The sequence below is a fragment of the Pseudorasbora parva genome, chromosome 24 (genome assembly GCF_024679245.1).
Source record: "Pseudorasbora parva isolate DD20220531a chromosome 24, ASM2467924v1, whole genome shotgun sequence".
Classification (NCBI taxonomy): Eukaryota; Metazoa; Chordata; class Actinopteri; order Cypriniformes; family Gobionidae; genus Pseudorasbora; species Pseudorasbora parva.
In genome coordinates this window covers 1889493-1910015 of record NC_090195.1, presented here as the reverse complement: position 1 = coordinate 1910015, position 20523 = coordinate 1889493, and the positions used below count along the sequence as shown (strand labels likewise).

The 20523-nt window shown below is 36.2% G+C and overlaps 1 protein-coding gene across 1 annotated transcript in view; it reads left to right on the top strand.

Annotated features, from left to right (window-relative positions):
* The first annotated feature begins 15472 nt into the window (after positions 1 to 15472).
* Positions 15473 to 20523, top strand: part of LOC137064277 (uncharacterized) — a 35496-nt gene continuing 30445 nt past the window's right edge. Inside the window, 20 exon segments of the mRNA XM_067435653.1 lie at positions 15473 to 15493; positions 15579 to 15606; positions 15851 to 16060; positions 16135 to 16278; positions 16358 to 16514; positions 16595 to 16622; positions 16724 to 16832; positions 17087 to 17179; positions 17279 to 17342; positions 17439 to 17537; positions 17621 to 17724; positions 18124 to 18262; positions 18354 to 18472; positions 18582 to 18731; positions 18822 to 18992; positions 19099 to 19405; positions 19480 to 19559; positions 19639 to 19844; positions 20139 to 20262; positions 20354 to 20490. Coding sequence (XP_067291754.1) covers positions 15863 to 16060; positions 16135 to 16278; positions 16358 to 16514; positions 16595 to 16622; positions 16724 to 16832; positions 17087 to 17179; positions 17279 to 17342; positions 17439 to 17537; positions 17621 to 17724; positions 18124 to 18262; positions 18354 to 18472; positions 18582 to 18731; positions 18822 to 18992; positions 19099 to 19405; positions 19480 to 19559; positions 19639 to 19844; positions 20139 to 20262; positions 20354 to 20490 — 2429 coding nt within the window. The 5' untranslated portion in view covers positions 15473 to 15493; positions 15579 to 15606; positions 15851 to 15862.

The window sequence follows — 20523 nt, the reverse complement described above, 5'->3', positions numbered from 1 at the left end:
ACAGACTAGGCTGTCTAGTCTAAGTTCTAATTCAAACTAAATCTGAAATGTTATTAAATGGACCATATGCTTGGAACGTTCTTAAGAACTTCCCAAAGATATAATAAAACTTCCCAGCGGGAAAACCTCAGAAGAAATGTCACTTGTTGGGATGTGTCAGTATCTCCGATCTCCTGAGGTAGCTTAAATAACATCAATGGTAATAGTTAGTGTATAATCAGAATACAGCCACTTAAATATCTGACCTAGCATTAATTTAGTTATTCAAATGTAAAACATAAATATCCGTGTTCCTCGCCAGCTAAATTCAATTTGACCAACAGTTTTCACTTTTGAGAGAAAAGAGTGCCAACACACAGTAAATTAAAGATTTCTTGTTGACTTTAGTTAGATTCATTGAGTTTTTAAAAGTGTGCCGAAATCTAAGAGCTTGCACAGCACTGACAGCTTTTGTGATTAAAGTGAGAGCGCGGTCCTTGTGTTCGGTGTAATTTAGTCACAAGAAAACGTTAATACTTCATATTGACATTTATTTTTTTTAAACCATAGTGAATTTATAATGTTTAGTATTTATTCAAACGCAAAACATGAGGAAAAAATACAGTAGGACATGGCTTATTTGAGCCAATACATGCTCACCTGCCGCCAAAACATACTAGTTAGGTAAATAAAGAGTTACAAAGATATAATGCAGTATAAAAATTAACATATTCCTAAGTGATCTTAAACAGGCTTCCATATTTTCCAAAATATATCTAGTCTGTCATCGTTCATAACTTCTCAATTTGAATATAGCTAACTAGCTCAGCAACACATTGAATGTTGGAACAATGTCCAGTTTCCACCTCTTTAGAAACAATCGCTTAGCAAAAACCATAACAAGAAAATACACTTCATTTTCAAATTTACTCAAATGTTACAAAAATAAATAAAAAATGGCAATCACTGGATCTGGAACAATCTCTTGAGAAGTACTTGTGAAGGTTGTAACATGTCCAAAGTGAATGGGTGTTAACCAATTTTACCAAACTATTGCAAACCACATAATGCAGATTTAATTGTAAGCCATAGCCCGTTACACTGTGTTTTGACACAGCTCATCCTCAGGGAATAAAATTAAACTAAGCCATTATGATCAAAAGTGTACATGGATCTATTATCATGCCTCCATCAAAGCCATTAGATTAGATTTATTCAGTTTTTCCAGCACAGTAAAAAACAGGGGGAAATTCAGAGTCCACTGTAGGTGAATTTGAAGAGTCCAAGTGCAGTTTATTTAAATCATGAACAGATACAAAGACTTGACTTCACATAAACTATACCAGAACTTTAATGTGAACAGACACTCACCAACAGTGGTTACAAACAGGGACAAAGCAAGACAAAGACGATGGCAAACATGAGGGCTTAAATACAGATTAATAATGATGAGACAAGCGACACCTGTGAACAATGATTAAGACAATGAACCAATGAGAACATGACAACATTAAACACATGACCAGGGAACCACATGGCAAAACAGGAAACATTACTGACATAAAACATGAAAATATACTAAACGATATGAGTTTTTTATTTTATGATTTAAAGTACAGACAATATATTATTATATAATTATTTAGGGATATAACATCTCACGATGCACAATTTCACAATATGATTTTCTAAAAAAAAAAATTAACCAAATGAAATTTAAGACAATTTATGAAATGAAAGTGTCCTTTTATTTCTCAGACAAAATTCTGCATATTTCCTCGTAAATACATTAAATATATATTTTAGGTCAAATACTTATATTTATATTTGACATTATTAAATAATAATTTTAAAACAAATCCTCACAAAGTTCCTTTAAGGAGATCTTCAAGTGGTTTTCCTGGGAGAAGGTGTTTCAGCTTCTTCACCCACATCCTGAGGAAGAGCAGAAATAAAAGACTGGGTCAAATAAAGTACAACAGTGACAGGCGTTTCACATTGTTATAAAGGCAAGATTTTCATTATAATTTGTGTTGTTACACTTGCAAGAGTTAGAAAAACAGAACACATTGATAAATATGCCATAATATTCAAAAAATTATTTAAAAGAAATCCATGTACACATTTAGAGAAAGAGGTAGTAAAATAAACACAACACCTGGTTCTGCAACAGCAGAGTTCTCCTGTACATCCTCGCGCTGGTCTTTTTATTCATGTGGAAGAAAAGAGGAGGAATCCACCGGTCAGGGTTTGGGCCTATTATCTTTTTACATGCAGACGGGGGTAACTGGAGCCTCTGTGGTGATTTATTAGTCAAGTCAACTTTATTTATATCGCGCATTTACAATGACGATTGTTTCAAAGCAGCTTCACAAGGGATCCCCTGGTGTTGAGACTTGTATGGCTTAATATAACATAAATTATGTCTTTTACTGAAAAATGTAGTAGAAAACCCATGAAAGATTTATTTAAAAAATCTATTTTATATTTGGACTATGGGCGGCGCCATTTTGTTTGCGTTCCAGGTTGATGACATAGAATGGTTGCACTCCTCAATCAGCTGGCGCTACTCGTAGCTATTTTTACCACAACGCAACTCGAAAATTGTTTCAGAGTTAAACAAAACCAAATAATTGCTTTGTAATTTTACTTAAAACACACTTAAACATACATGTGCACACAAACTCACCTACACAAAGTCACAAACAGATCGGCGAGTGGGCACACACACCTGACAGACTCCACGACAGGGACTGAATCTGAAATCGACCCCCTATACCCTAAAATAGGGCATTATTTGAAGGGACAGCGATTTGTAGTGGTGTCCGAAAACCTAGTGCACTCATTCAGTCTCACGTTGCACCGCAAAACGAGTGTACAGCCGATTTACAAACAACAGCGGTCCGACTTCACGCACTCGTTTTCATTCACTCCTTCAAGTTGTATTAGTGAACTAAAGTAGGGAATGTTATTCGTGTCTTAAAGATAAAAGTTTAAAGATTGAGGTTAATTCACTGAGCTTGTGCTCAAACTTTAATGCACAAACCAACATCCCATGCATCATCACCAAAACATCCTGCCTCTCTTCCCCACATTCCCCTATCCCATGGTCCTATACCTAGATAGTTCCCTCTGCTGGTCACATTAGGTATTACAGTTAATCTACTGCATATCTACAGTCTATCTATGATATCAACACAGGGAATCGTGAATGAGGGTGATGTATGTGTGCAAGCAGTGCGTTTGTGCGTCTTCGCGCCGATCTGTTGGGGTGTGTGAGAGTCTGTAAGAGAGAGAGTTTGTGTGCACATGTATGTTTGAGTGTGTTTTAAGTACAATTACAAAGCAATTATTTGGTTTTGATTAACTCTGAAACAATTTTCGAGTTGCGTTGTGGTAAAAATAGCTACAGGTAACGCCAGCTGATTGAGGAGTGCAACCATTCTACGTCATCAACCTAGAACGCAAACAAAATGGCGCTGCCCATGGTCCAAATATAAAATCAACTTTTTTAAATGACGTAGATCTTTCATGGGTTTTCTACTACATTTTTCAGTAAGACATATCATTTGTTATATTAAGCCATACAAGTCTCAACACCAGGGGATCCCTTTTCAGTTTAAAAAGGGAAATAATGCAACAATTTGATTTGGCTGTACATTCGTTCAGGAGAAAACTTTGATGTTATCAGCTTATTATCAGAATGATGTTATCACAATGCTTCTGTTTGACGATGCGTGCACACAGGTGCGCTTGCACTCTACTTCCATATGAATGAACTGTTACTGAAAACAACTCACAGTATGGTTTCAGCATCCCTGCTGGTTAAAACGTGTATCACGATTCGTTTAACATCTCCACCGACTTGAATCGTCACACATTTGTATCGATTTTCAACCGGATCCGAGTGAATCGTTACACCCCTAATTCTTAAACTAAAGTAACCTCCACAATGCTGTGAATGTGAAAGCTGCCATAGTCAGTCACCACCACTTGAGGGCACCACCACCATTAAATCTCATGTGAAGCATACTTTATAGGTGTCCATGTGAAGCAGGATGGGGCACGTTGTCACAGTGTTTTATTCCTTTAATTTCTCAGTGTAGGTTTATTTTTGAACATAAATTTATGTATACACAATTTAAGGATCAAAAATATATTTCACATTTCCACTGGTATTGCTTAAGAAAAAAACATGAACTGGTTAACCATTTGCTACACTTTACAACATGGTTCAGCAAAACTATTTCAATTTATGTAAATGTTGATTCTTGCTATATTCAAATACACTCATTTTCATTGCTAACTAATGAAAAAAAAAATGAAATTATATTATATTAACCTATATTTCTATGCTGAAGGAAAAAAAAAACACTGTTCAATGTTATGCATAAAACAAGATAAGAGTGCTACAAGGGTGTCTTTTTGTTTGAATAACCAAGTTTGAATAACCACTGGCGCTCACTGGATAAACTGGAGGTAAGCATGAAATTATGTACACAAAATATTCCAAGGCACTCACTTGGAGAAATAAACAGCCTTTAATGACCTGGGTTAAACCATTAAAACCAGTTACAAGTAGATCTACATGCTTCAGCAACACAGCCTTCTTCAGGACACATCAACAGCTCAAACAGGTATTCTTAAACTAGTGGTGATTATGGATCAAAGACAGCTGGTTAATTTGTGGGTGTGGTTAAGATATTGGTACAAAGCATAAAAAAAATATATATATATATATATATATATAGCTTTCTTTTTTCTTTTGTACTGTTGATTGTTAGTTTATGAGAATAAAACGTGATTACTCTCGCAATAACCTGGTGTAATGAAAAATACTCCTGAGAACACCGTACAAATTTACATCATGAAACTGACTTTGATCTTAATGTATGTCAGTGTCTATTATATTCACTTATTTAACCAAAAGCCATTCAAATGAATGATATTAGATATGTAGTTTGGAGGACACAATTAAATGGTTTTGTCTTAATTTATAGTTTGAGACCAAAATAGATAGCACTCCTAACATATGAGTCAAAGAATCGTCAATACACATGTTTACCACATGCTTTATTTTACTCATAAATTGAAAAAACACATTATAAAACCCTATAGGAAAATCTCAAAGGAATCAGCGGTGAATTAGACATCTAGGTTCTGACGTCATACCTGCACCATCATCTCACCGCCAGTCAAATTATACACATACCATGTTTCTCTGCGGGATAAAACAAACCTGCATTTCGCTAGTAATGCCTGGATGGATGCAGATTGTAATCAAGGCAAAGACAGTTTGCAGTGATGTACAGGAGTCAAAGTAGCACGTGTAGCACAAGTCCACAAGTAGCAATTATTATTGACAAGTCCATTATTATTGAGGCAGAAATAAAACGTGCATGTGCGCTCTCTATGATGCCTTGATTGCACATTGTATTCATGCACTGGCACATTTTAGTACATTCATGTTGTTTCCACACATTCAGGATCATGTTTGTATCTGTCATGTGTTTAGTTGCTGAAAGGATCTGAATCGGTTCTGCTGTCAGTAGGTTAATGATGTCAAGTGAAGGTGGTTGGTTTAGGGTTGTTTTTGACATCACCGTGTGATTCTGCTCAGTATTGCAACTTGGCATGTCTAAAAGGTAAACCATCAGTAAATGGCTTTGAACATGCTCTTTTGTACACATTCTGTACACTGAATTCTGAAATGATTTTTTTTTTCTATAATTTTTTTTTTCTTCCATAAGTGCTTTGATGTGCATAAATGTATTAATTATATGGACTCCTTGTAGCATTTGTCATTGAAGAGCAATAGGAAGATATGTAAGAATGTGTGGTGGTGTTATGAAGACATAATAGAGAGTGTAAAAATGCAACTGTGAATTTCAGTTTATATATATATATATATATATATATATATATATATATATATAACACGGTCCCCCTTACTATTAGGTGTCTTTAACTACTGTAAATGTACTAACATTAACATTATTCATTTCATTAATTTTATTTTTACATTTAATGTTTTACATTGCATTTATTTTATTTATTTTTAAATATATAAAAATTACACTGTAGACCCTTTATTCCATTACCACTTAAATCACCCTTTAAAATACTCATACTACCAAATCTGTCCATAACTTTTTTTTTTAATACAAGTACATAGTAGATTTTGAAGCATGAATTAAATGTTTTGGGTGAGTAACTACATTTTGCAGACGTGATATTTATGACTTAAAACTTTTCCCCTGTCAATTACAAGAAAGAAAAGACATTACATTACCTTCATCTGTAGATGTGTTGGATCTTCTCCTGCAGTGTTTGTGTGTGGCTGAGTGGGGATAGAAAAAGAAACATTTGAACAGCAGAAGTCAAAAGTCAAAACTGTGGAGCACAATCAAATTCAGATAGTTCTACAGTCAAAGATAGGGGTGCATCATATAATACCTGTATTCTCTGATTCTGTCTCCATCATACAGCTGGCTCAAATGAGGGATAACGAAGAAATGACAAGCAACTCAATCAAAGGAGCTCAAGCATCATGTGACGTCCAGTGGACACTTGTCCAAGTAAATCAAACAAACAGACCCCCCCAGTCTCCATTAATAGCCCGCTCAGTGGTCATGAAATACAATGGGTCAAGTCATTGACCTTTTTGTGAGCTGAGACGACAAAGGGCCTAAACAGCTGAGAATGAACCACCTCCGTCTCAGGGAAGAGTGTGGATTGGAATGTTCCACCTCGTCATGACAAGAGACGGAACGGGCAGCTAAAGGAAGAGAGACAGGGTGTGAAGGTTCTCCAGATCTCCTGTTAATCCAGAGTGAAGGCCTTAATGGGGCACTCATGCTAACCACTAAAATCAAGCAAGCAAAATGCCACAAATAATTAATCTCTCTCTCTCACTCTCTCTTTTTTTTTTTTTTTTACTCAAAACCTTAAGAAAACATCTGCTTGCCCCAACACTCTGAGATGCTAACCTGAAATGATTCCTGACTCCCTCAAGGTCATAATGATGGATGAGTCCAACTGGCTTTATGAAGACCTGAAAAACAAACAGGCAGAATTAACTTACACATCCCTTAATATAGGTATACAATTATAATTACAAACCCAATTCCAAAAAGTTGTGACACTGAACAAACTGTGAATTAAAAGGGATTGCAATAATTCACACATCTCATAAACGTATATTTTATTCACAATAGAATATAGATAACATATTAAATGTTAAAAGTGAGACATTTTGAAATGTCATGACAAATATTAACTCATTTTGGATTTCCTGAGAACTACACAGTCCAAAAAAGTTGGGACAGGTAGCAATAAGAGGCTGAAAAGGTTATATGTACATAATAAGGAACAGCTGGAGGACCAATTTGCAACTTATTAGGTCAAAAGGGAACATGATTGGGTATAAAAAGAGCCTCTCAGAGTGGCAGTGTCTCTCAGAAGTCAAGATGGGCAGAGGATCACCAATTCCCCCAATTCTATGGCAAAAAATAGTGGACCAAAATATCAGAAAGGAGTTTCTCAGAGAAAAATTGCAAAGAGTTTTAAGTTATCATCCAACGATTTAGAGAATCTGGAACAATCTCTGTGAGTAAGGGTCAAAAGCCGGAAAACCATACTGGATGCCCGTGATCTTCGGGCCCTTAGACAGCACTGCATTAATACTAACACACATGCATGTGGCCAGGTGCTGTCCTTGTAGCTTATTTTTCAGGTCTGTCTTCACTTAGAAATAAAGCAAATACAAACACTGCATGAAGAGATTTTAATGTGGCTGGAGCTAAAGGTATACAGATAACACGTTAATGTCTTAATAAATTAATAATTCATCTGATTAAAATCACCCAATTCAGTTTGGAAAAGTCACGTTTACACCTTTTTTTTGCTTCTACTGTAGAACACTTGAAGGTTATCTAATTAAAATATGCTACAGTGATGTTAAATAAACAAGAATGAGTTTCTTATTTGTTCATATGTTTCTGTCAGCTTTGTAGGGATACAGTTTGATTCTTCATGTCACTTGCTTCAAATATGCCACATCGCTGCATAAAAGCGTCCAGATGGAAATAAAATAATGCAAATAAAGTTAGATGGTAACAAACGTGACATTAAAAGTTTAGGTCAAACTTGTGTGTGTTTTTGTTGCATTGTTTTAACTGCTTGAGGTAACAGTTACTAATGTTACCATCACCTTTGACTGCATTAAAGGGATAGTTCACTACGTCCGACTGATCCGAGGGCGCGCGTGCGTGTTTACTGTGGTGTACAAGAGGTAAAAACGATATAAATACTGTTCGTTTTCTCACACAAACCACTCGTTTCGTGTCTTAGGTCATCAGTGTGTACTTACGATGGGGGATTGTTTAATTTGGACTTCAAAATTGAAACTACTGGGGAAACAAATACTCCTACATCTCGGATGCCCATGAGGTAAGCTAAAACATATCAAAGTTTAATTTCAAAGTGAACTATCCCTTTAATGCAGTCAAAGCTGATGCTAACATTAGTAACTGTTACCTCAAGCAGTTAAAACAATGCAACAAAAACGCACGCAAGTTTGACCTAAACTTTTAATGTCACGTTTGTTACCATCTAACTTTATTTGCATTATTTTATATCCATCTGGACGCTTTTTTCAAAGTGAACTATCCCTTTAATACAGCCTCTAGTCAACAAATTAATTACTTTATAGTGATAGTTAAGCATGGTCAACTGTAGTGTATAACATACCGTTCTGATGTCTGTTTTAAATCCTTTTTTAAGCCCTTTTTGATATACAGTCTAGTTCAAAATAATAGCAGTACAATGTGACTAACCAGAATAATCAAGGTTTTTAGTATATTTTTTATTGCTACGTGGCAAACAAGTTACCAGTAGGTTCAGTAGATTGTCAGAAAACAAACAAGACCCAGCATTCATGATATGCACGCTCTTAAGGCTGTGCAATTGGGCAATTAGTTGAAAGGGGTGTGTTCAAAAAAATAGCAGTGTCTACCTTTGACTGTACAAACTCAAAACCATTTTTTTTACAAACATTTTTTTTTTCTGGGATTTAGCAATCCTGTGAATCACTAAACTAATATTTAGTTGTATGACCACAGTTTTTTAAAACTGCTTGACATCTGTGTGGCATGGAGTCAACCAACTTGTGGCACCTCTCAGCTGTTATTCCACTCCATGATTCTTTAACAACATTCCACAATTCATTCACATTTCTTGGTTTTGCTTCAGAAACAGCATTTTTGATATCACCCCACAAGTTCTCAATTGGATTAAGGTCTGGAGATTGGGCTGGCCACTCCATAACATTAATTTTGTTGGTTTGGAACCAAGACTTTGCCCGTTTACTAGTGTGTTTTGGGTCATTGTCTTGTTGAAACAACCATTTCAAGGGCATGTCCTCTTCAGCATAGGGCAACATGACCTCTTCAAGTATTTTAACATATGCAAACTGATCCATGATCCCTGGTATGCGATAAATAGGCCCAACACCATAGTAGGAGAAACATGCCCATATCATGATGCTTGCACCTCCATGCTTCACTGTCTTCACTGTGTACTGTGGCTTGAATTCAGAGTTTGGGGGTCGTCTCACAAACTGCCTGTGGCCCTTGGACCCAAAAAGAACAATTTTACTCTCATCAGTCCACAAAATGTTCCTCCATTTCTCTTTAGGCCAGTTGATGTGTTCTTTGGCAAATTGTAACCTCTTCTGCACATGCCTTTTTTTTTAACAGAGGGACTTTGCGGGGGATTCTTGAAAATAGATTAGCTTCACACAGACGTCTTCTAACTGTCACAGTACTTACAGGTAACTCCAGACTGTCTTTGATCATCCTGGAGGTGATCATTGGCTGAGCCTTTGCCATTCTGGTTATTCTTCTATCCATTTTGATGGTTGTCTTCCGTTTTCTTCCACGTCTCTCTGGTTTTGCTCTCCATTTTAAGGCATTGGAGATCATTTTAGCTGAACAGCCTATCATTTTTTGCACCTCTTTATAGGTTTTCCCCTCTCTAATCAACTTTTTAATCAAAGTACGCTGTTCTTCTGAACAATGTCTTGAACGACCCATTTTCCTCAGCTTTCAAATGCATGTTCAACAAGTGTTGGCTTCATCCTTAAATAGGGGCCACCTGATTCACACCTGTTTCTTCACAAAATTGATGACCTCAGTGATTGAATGCCACACTGCTATTTTTTTGAACACACCCCTTTCAACTAATTCAACTAATTGCCCAATTGCACAGCCTTAAGAGCGTGCATATCATGAATGCTGGGTCTTGTTTGTTTTCTGAGAATCTACTGAACCTACTGGTAACTTGTTTGCCACGTAGCAATAAAAAATATACGAAAAACCTTGATTATTCTGGTTAGTCACATTGTACTGCTATTATTTTGAACAAGACTGTATATAAGTGTCAGTCGCTATAGCAAATGATTGCAAGCTCACTGATATACAGATTACAGATTCTCAGATTCAGATTCTCCACAAAAATATTACTCATTATGTGAAGAACTAGCAGCGGCACTAAAAATCCAACATTGTAGGGGGAAACACTGCAGAACGTTGTAAAAAGAAGAGGGGAAGCCACACAGCGGTAAACATGGCCTTGTCCCAACTTTTGATGCCATGAAATTTAAAATCAACTTATTTTTCCCTTAAAAAAAATAAATTTTCTCAGTTTAAACATTTGATATGTCATCTATGTTGTATTCTGAATAAAATATAAAAATTTGACTTTCACATTATTGCATTCTGTTTTTATTCACAATTTGTACAGTGTCCCAACTTTTTTGAAATCGGGTTTGTTTTAGGATATAATAGTATGTTGTCTGGTTTATACGCAAAGTTGTTTGCCACTGTAAATGCTGGTTAAGAACATTTGATTTTAGCTGGATGACATAAAACTAAAAAACAAGATATGGCTCAGTGCAATTATCAAATTGCAACGGCTGTGATTTAATTGTTCTTACACACAAGCAGCTCATTATCCACCAGTGTCTGTATATGTATTAGATTTGTAAATTATACAGTTATACTGAAATAGCACAAAAAAATTATATAAGATATTAGATGATGCAGTGGTACTAACAGACGTGTTAAATTAAGTCGGAAAGGAGGAGGGAAATTGAGGCAACTTCAACATTTGAACTTCAGTCACTTGTGCTATATTAAGAGCTCCATAAATCTTAGCACATACATTACTATTTGAGGAGTCTCTGACACACATACAGAGCTTAAAAAAAGTTATAAACTTGACAATTTTTCTTAGACATACAGGCAATGAAATAAATAGGAGTCAGTTTGCAGATTAGCACTGTTCAATGAGAGGTCATCTTAGCTTTTGAAAGTTCAAGGTGTTTAAACAATATCATAAGCATAGCACGGAGGAGGCATTAGGTCATGTAATAGTTCATGTAACTTAAATAGTAAGAGTTCATGCAAGTGATGGACGTCTACAGATGAGATGTGTTCTACATACTGTTTCAAACCACCCTCTCTTCTAACACAGAGTCACTCAAAGGAATGTAACAGGTTATCTTTGTCCTCAAGGCTAAAGTAAAGGAAACAATGCCATGTAAACAAGACAACTTGAAGTCTGTTGCTGTCCCTCAGAGTGCTGACTGAGGGGCCATACCCCTCAAGCATGCTATGTGATCCAGTGCTTCATATTGGAGCTATCTGTCAAGTTTTTAGCCTGGACACTAGGGGTCTAAATTGGATGGTTCATTACGATTCAATACAATATCGATACTACAATGTTTTTTGATACCTCAAAAAGTTCTGCGATACGCTTCGATTCAGGGGTATATCAATTAATCCTTCAATATTATGTGCCTATTTTACACAACCAGTAAAATGTTTATTAACCCAAAATATTTAACGTATTTATATTGGAGGCCAGTCCTCAGTGGCCTGATGGCGGTTATCATCACGACGGGGCAAGATGTGTTTGATGGCCTCTGTCTGTTTGTAGACTGCTGAGAACTGCTGGGCAAAGCACATTTTACTTTCGGTTTAGACAGTACAAAACAGTACAATAGGCGCTTTCAAATTTCACTTTGAAACCAAATCTTCCATGATCATCATATAATTCAGCTCTTCACTCTTGTAAAAAAATGAAATATAAGCCCTGCCCGCGTGAGGTACGCCGCTTCCGGCTCTGGATTAGAGAGAAGAATATGTTCAGCCCCCTTCCTCCAAAACTTTGAATATTTTGTGTTAATTACTACTGAAGCTTCGAAGCTCAAAAAATGGTATCCGTACCAACCCTACAAGATACCTTATTATTCTACATTTTAAAAGCACAATTGCTTCTTATCTATCCACCTGTTAACATTTACAGCTCTTCTAAGCTGTGTAAAAATATTTGTCGATCTCCTCATTAAGCCGCAGTCATACTAGACTATGAGCATGCTCATTTTCTTTCAACACTGCAACTGTTTTGATGTGACGTTACAATCAGCAGCATATTTTTTTTATAACTTTACTGCTGATCATGCTGTGACGTATCAATCTTCTACTGGTCACACATCAAAAAATGTTTTCTTGCCACTGTTGTGTTTAATCAATGTTCCATTGTTTATTGCTAAAGAATTACACCTACTCCAGCATTTAACGCCCAGGAGTCGGCGCAATAGACTTTTTTTCCTAGTGTCAAAGAGACTCTTATAACTCTTTTGATAAATGCTCTTTAAAAAAATATTTTTATCATTCAGGCAAGTGTTATACGTCATTATAATCTGTCAAGTCTCTATAATTTTCTGGGTACAGTCCCAAAAAAAAACCGAATTGTTTTGCTTTTTGCTAAATTAAAAAAAACTCTTTTGGAATTTAAATTTTACGCACTCCCTGTGAGAGCAGTGACGCCCACATCTCAACTCAACATTAACTCAATAAACACATCAACACTTGACTTTACATCGTTTATAGATGTGGTGAGGAATGATCATGGAATAATTTACCTCAGAAAAAGCTGTTTATTTCTAAGAGTAATGGATCCAGGCGAGAATTAAGAGGTAATTTTATTCGAGTGTCTGTGAATATTAAACGCAAAAAGACCGTTTAAATATGAATGCTGCTGCAACATAAAATATCATAGATGCAAGACTTTTTAGACAATTTATTTGGCCTGATTAGGAAGTGTTTATTTTAAAATAGACTAATGTCACATAAAGACAGATTTTATTCGCAAATGTCTGCTCAGATGCTATAAATATAGCACCAGTAAAACGTATTTTGTTTCATATTGATGCTTAAATATTATAGCCTAATGGTATTTTTTTATATAATATATGTAGATTTTTTAAAGTGAATTTCATTTGAATAAATTGTATCTTAATTTAAACTTAAATCAATGTTTTTCATATATTCGCTTCTTATTTAATAAGAAGCAAATATAACAGACATAGACTTAGCGCTGCTGTAATCATGTATTGCACGTGTGTCTTATAAATAAACCGAAACTCAGTGATATTTGAGTATTGTGTGTATCGGGTAGTTTACAAAATCAAATTATTTAGAAAAATGTTGCTACTGAAATGACTGGGAAAAAAGTGTCCCAATCAACCTAATTTTACCCTATACTCACATTGCAATATGTTGTTTAAAATCCCAAATATTTTACTTATAACATTCATCATTACCAACTATTCAGTTATTTGTATTTACTGAATAATGAATAATATGCAATGACACAATACTACTGTTTGTTAGCATGAGACTTCTTTCAAAAACATTCAAAATAGTACAAGTCCAAAATGCTCTTCTACTATTTGTGTCTTGTTTAGTCTAAATACCTAACAATTACATTAAAATTACGCAAGATATTTTTTCTTGTTTTGTTGAAAAAAATCCAAATTAAGTGAGTTTTTACTTAAAACAAGCTAAATTATTTGCCAATTAGGTAAGAAAAATAATCTTGTTTCTGATTGAGATCTTGTTTCTTGTTTCCCAAACAGAAATAAAATTATTTTTCCTCCCCCATTGGACCCCCCAGAAAACAAGAACAAATATCTTATGTCATTTTACTTATAAAATTACTAGTGAACAAATCTTGATTTAAGAATTGTTTGATATTTGAGAGAAGAGCATTTTTTTTGCAGTGTAGTCAAATCTTTTGATAATTTGAAATATAATAGGCATTGCAAAATATATTTCCTTTGTCCTGTTGCTTAGCTCCATCTCAGTCACATACCTGAAATTCATTCATTATTCATTATTGAGGGTTAAATACATTTTTAGAAGCAAAACTAGCTGCATTGTCTGAAGACAGAAGACAGGAAGTTGAGACACAATGGATTCCTATTTAACCCAAAAGATTCAACCAGTAACAAAATGAAGCTCCCATGACACACTTTATTAGACATACGGTTGCCCCCATTTCTTCCATTCTTGCTCCTGAGTTCTGATAAACAAGGGCAAATAGACAGGTGATAATGAGGCTCTGTAAAGGATGAGGGAATAGATAGACTGCCCAAGTGCTAAGACTATGTAAGGTGCTTGTGGAGAGAGTGCAGAATAACTGAGGGGGGAGAGGTTAAGGCAGGCCAGAAACCTCAGTAAAGGTCTTAAGTGATGGCAGAGCTCCCAAACAAATCAACGCCATAGAGCTGACAATACATTAACACTGTATACAACCAGATCTGGGGCTAAGATGGTTAGTTTAACCTTCTCACCACATTCTAACTGTTAAGAAGGAATAATTATAAGCACCTTCATGTCAACTTATGCTCAGAAACAGTAACACTGCTGTAATGCATTCAGAATATATTAACTTCTTTAAACAGAATGAACATGGATTAACATGAATTAAGCTATTGTTCATATCCAGGATTTGTGTTTTACAGGTTGTATCAAGTTCATTACTTGATGCAACCTGTAAATACACAAATGATGGATATCATATAGCATTGGTAAATCAAGAAAGGTCATAGCAACAAATAAGAACAAGCAAGAGTTGCAGCTGTCTCTGCATTGGTGGAGAACAAAAGGTCGCAAGTGCAGATATTCATTGTTGCCGTTACAGCTGTCTACGGACAATTTTACTGTTCCGTGACAGCCGTCTTGCTCATGAGGCATTGTTACCTTGTCTTGATCCTTGAGCACAAAGATAAACCTGTGAAATTCCCAGTGCATGCCTGTCTCTCTTTAAGGGCAGAAAATGACACAGTTCAAGAAAAGCATCATAGTGCATTATTACTGGAATATAACTGAAGTTCATTTCAATATAAAAAAATGCTCAGATATAAATATATCATCTTATTTTATAAATATATATATATATATATATATATATATATATATAGGACAAAAATAGCACCATTGTGATTTACATCCACTCTGATTTTCACTCTACATGCTAAACTAATGTGACTCAGACAAGTGACCCGAACCAAATACAGATGGTCAACGTCACAGTCATTGTCTCTATATAAAGAGATACATTACAGCACAATATTGCAAGCTCACATCATTGTGCCATCTAAAAGGTAAGAGCATGGTTCAATTGAATTGTTCATGAGGACAATAGAATAAGATGATTTCTCATTAATGATGTTTCTTTTTCATTGAAAGGACTTAAACTTTCTTGGGATTTCATCTGGTAAGGCATGCTTTCATAAATGTCAACACAATATTTTATAGTATATTGTATGTTCTAGTATATGTATGTTTATGCAATATTTTCTTTTGAATTAAATAATTTCTTTTAAAAAACTATAAATAATTTGAAATGTATTTATAAATCATTATATTTATTACTTTTACAAATAAGGATTTTTTTAAACTACTTTTTTAATTGTAAACAAGTTTTACAAGTTCTTATAATTTTGTCATCTATGCCTCAGTCTGATTGAAAGATGGTGGATGTAATGTCAGAGTTCGGGGCAGCGGCTCCGTTCTTACGAAAGTCAGATAAGGAGCGTCTGGAGGCCCAAACTCGCCCCTTCGACATGAAGAAAGAATGCTTTGTGCCCGACCCTGTGGTTGAGTTTGTCAAAGCCTCTATCACCAGTAGAGACGGTGACAAAGTCACTGTTGAAACTGAATTTGGGAAGGTAAGATCTAATCTCTGCATTGTTGTAGATTCTACACAGGAGTAAAGTGTGACTGACAAAGCATTTTTCAACAGACAGTAACTGTGAAGGAGGCTGATATCCACACCCAAAACCCACCAAAGTTTGATAAAATTGAGGACATGGTGATGTTTACCTTCCTACATGAGCCCGCTGTGCTGTTTAACCTCAAAGACCGTTACGCAGCCTGGATGATCTACGTGAGTCGAGGCTTAAAACACTCACACATTCTCTTTATCTTACATGAGCAGATCTAAATCTTCTGTGAATCTCCTACAGACCTACTCTGGGCTCTTCTGTGTCACTGTGAACCCCTACAAGTTTTTGCCAGTGTACAACCAGGAAGTTGTCAATGCCTATCGAGGAAAGAAACGAAATGAAGCTCCTCCTCACATCTTCTCCATCTCTGACAATGCCTACCAGTACATGCTGTCAGGTGATGATCTGATTTGTACTTTTTGGCGATTTCTAATGCAATTTCAAATGCTAAGTTTCTTATGTTCTATTTTCTCACAGACAGAGAAAACCAGTCTGTCCTGATCACGTACGCAATACATATTATTCCACAGCATAATATTACTCCTTTCACTAATATTTTCTATGCTGCATTTTATCAGCCTTTAAATGAACTGTTTTTATTCTCAGTGGAGAATCCGGTGCTGGAAAGACTGTGAACACTAAAAAAGTGATCCAGTACTTTGCGAGCATTGCAGCGGCATCGACCGGCAAGAAGGATCCATCAGTGGAGAAAAAGGTGCTTAATTCCCAAAAAATTACACTCATTATGGATGAATGAATATACCTTCTTTATAACAGCTTACAAAAATTTACCAAATTAATGTCTTCATATATTAAATATTAAGAGTCCCGAATTGTTATAATTTGATACTCCCTTGTTTCATATAGCAATGTACTTACACTTAAACAGCATTTTTGTTCTCCTAATTATTTTTATTATTTAGTGTGTTGTTAAAACACTTACACTTATGTTTAAAATGTGATTCTCAGGGTACTCTGGAGGACCAAATCATCCAGTGTAATCCTGCTCTGGAGGCCTTTGGTAATGCCAAGACCATCAGAAATGACAACTCCTCAAGATTTGTAAGTGGGGTTTACATTGGTCTTGTTATTCTAGATTGGTTTCAATGATATGTTATATGAGCATGTTATGTATTGTATTATGTATTGCTTTATTTACAGGGTAAATTTATCCGTATTCATTTTGGCCACAGTGGAAAGTTAGCTTCTGCTGACATTGAGACTTGTAAGTACTTTACTGCTCAACATTCTTTCAACAAATCAATCATTGATGAATTGTGTAATTGTGTTTTGATATTGATATATTTATCAATTAATTTAGATCTGCTGGAGAAGTCTCGTGTCACCTTTCAGCTCAAGGCTGAGAGAGACTACCACATCTTCTACCAGATCCTGTCTCAGAGAAGACCAGAACTGCTGGGTAACATTACCCATCATATCTATTAACACCAGCAGCTCTAATTAGAAGGGTCTTTCCTGATCTATGTTCCCATTTCTCCTCAGAGATGCTGCTCATCACCAACAACCCCTATGACTACGCCTTCATCTCCCAAGGAGAGACAACAGTGGCTTCTATTGATGACGGTGATGAGCTAAACGCCACTGATGTGAGTGTTTGTTAAAACATAAGGCAGTACATAAAACATTACTGCACAATATATTATCCTGTTTGACAAGATGTATGACTGCATTTCTGCTGTGAAACATGAATTTATAATGTCTTCACTGGTTTTCCATACAATACAATTATAATGATCTGGGGCTGTCAATAAGTATAAAAAAAATCTACATAAAAGGTCCACAAAAATTGTGTTTTCCTTTGGGGTTCCACAAAAGAAATTAAGTCATACTGGTATAAAACGACTTGAAAGGGAATAATTGATTATCTTGGCTGGTCTAAAAAAGAAAAAAAAAAAGAAAAGAAAGATTTCTAATGTAGTTGTGTCAAAGGGTAGAATATCAAAAATTTGCCATGAAATTTAATATGCTCTGCACATTTCCTGTAGGAAGCATTTGATGTGTTGGGCTTCACCCAAGAAGAGCAGAACGGCATCTACAAGCTGACTGGTGCCATCATGCACTTCGGCAACATGAAGTTCAAACAGAAGCAAAGAGAGGAACAGGCAGAGGCTGATGGGAATGAGGGTCCGTATAATTTGGAATCTCAGCTTCATAACGGAGACATGTTGTATATAGAGTCATAGCTCTGTATTTTTAATTTTTTTAAAACATATAGAGGCTGACAAAATATCATATCTGATGGGACTAAATTCAGCTGACTTGATCAAGGGTTTGTGCCACCCAAGAGTTAAAGTAGGAAATGAGTGGGTCACCAAAGGACAGAATGTCCAGCAGGTAACAAATGAAAACAATAATCGAATGGGGAGTTTTCATATGTTTCGTTTGAATGACAAACAAATTACTTGTTCATCTAGTTTGCAAAAATTAAACTTTTCTTTTTAAGGTGTACTACTCTATTGGTGCTCTGGCAAAGTCAGTGTACGAGAAGATGTTCCTCTGGATGGTTATTAGAATCAACCAATCCCTGGCTACCAAACAGCCTCGCCAGTATTTCATTGGTGTACTGGACATTGCTGGATTTGAGATCTTTGATGTAAGCCTAATTATTGTTATTCAGGAACAAATCCAACAGGCAGTGCAACCTGTTTGACCATTGTAATTATACAATTTATTCCTCCTGCAGTCCAACACCTTTGAGCAGCTGTGCATCAACTTCACTAATGAGAAGTTGCAGCAGTTCTTCAACCACCACATGTTTGTGCTGGAGCAAGAGGAATACAAGAAGGAGGGCATTGAGTGGGTGTTTATTGACTTCGGCATGGACTTGGCGGCTTGTATTGAGCTCATTGAGAAGGTGGGTGAATATTACGTTGATGATTATACTGTAAGGGGAAAAAATAATATTTTTCAGTATTAACTCGTGGCTAACTGATTTACAAACGATTTACAATTCATTGTAGCCCATGGGTATCATGTCCATCCTTGAAGAGGAGTGCATGTTCCCCAAAGCCAGTGATGCAACATTCAAAGCTAAGCTTTATGACAACCATTTGGGGAAAAATCCTACTTTCCAAAAGCCTAGGATTGTCAAGGGTAAACCAGAGGCCCATTTTGCCCTGGTTCACTACGCTGGCACTGTTGACTACAACATTGCAAACTGGCTGGTGAAGAACAAGGACCCTCTCAATGAGACGGTTGTAGGGTATTTCCAGAAGTCAACTCTTAAGCTGTTGGCAACTTTGTTTGCTAATTTCGCAACTGATGACGGTAAGTACACACTGAAGTGTGATGTGAAAATATACACTACTTTTACTGTTTAATAATTATAATTTATATCACAGCTGCGGATTCTGGAGGAAAGGCTGCCAAAGGTAGCAAAAAGAAGGGTTCTTCCTTCCAGACAGTGTCAGCCCTCCATAGGGTATGAAATATTATAACACTATTTTGTCTCATAAGATTTTATAGCATACAAATCTAAATCTTCTTTGGTCTACCAACAGGAGAACTTGAACAAGCTGATGACCAACTTGAGGTCAACTCACCCTCACTTTGTGCGCTGCCTCATCCCCAACGAGACTAAGACTCCTGGAGCGATGGAGAATCCTCTGGTCATGCACCAGCTGCGCTGTAACGGTGTGCTGGAGGGCATCAGGATCTGCAGAAAAGGATTCCCCAACAGGATCCTGTATGGAGATTTCAAACAAAGGTTAGTATAAAGGCAAGGCAAGTTTATTTATATAGCACAAACAATGATAATTCAAAGCAAGTAGAATCTCCCGTATTTCTAGTGACACTCCTACCCCTCAATAGGGTGGAGTACTCTAACAGCTTCTGCCTCTAATGGCTCCCACTGTCCCTCTGACCCCTTAATGGAGTTATCAACAACTGCCTGACACTGAAGGCTTTCATTTATACACCATCCTGGATCCAAGGACCTGGTGTCCCACACTCACATCTCAGTGCATGCCACAGTCTCACTTCACAATTCTCTTTTTGGTAGATACCGCATCCTAAATCCTGCTGCTATCCCAGAGGGACAGTTTATTGATAACAAGAAGGGTGCAGAAAAACTCCTGGGCTCTCTGGACATCGACCACGAGCAGTACAAGTTAGGACATACTAAGGTATTTTTATATTAACATTAACTTTTTCCACGGCAACATTTCATTGTTATCCTTTTTTAAGCAAAAAATCTTTACTATACTTCTTTTCAAGGTCTTTTTTAAGGCTGGTCTTCTGGGTGGGCTTGAAGAGATGCGAGATGACCGTCTTGCACTGATTATAACTGGAATTCAGTCCATGTCTCGTGGTTTTCTATCAAGAGTCGAGTTCCAGAAAATTGTGGACAGAAGGTTAGATTTGAGCTCTTCAGTCTTTAACATATT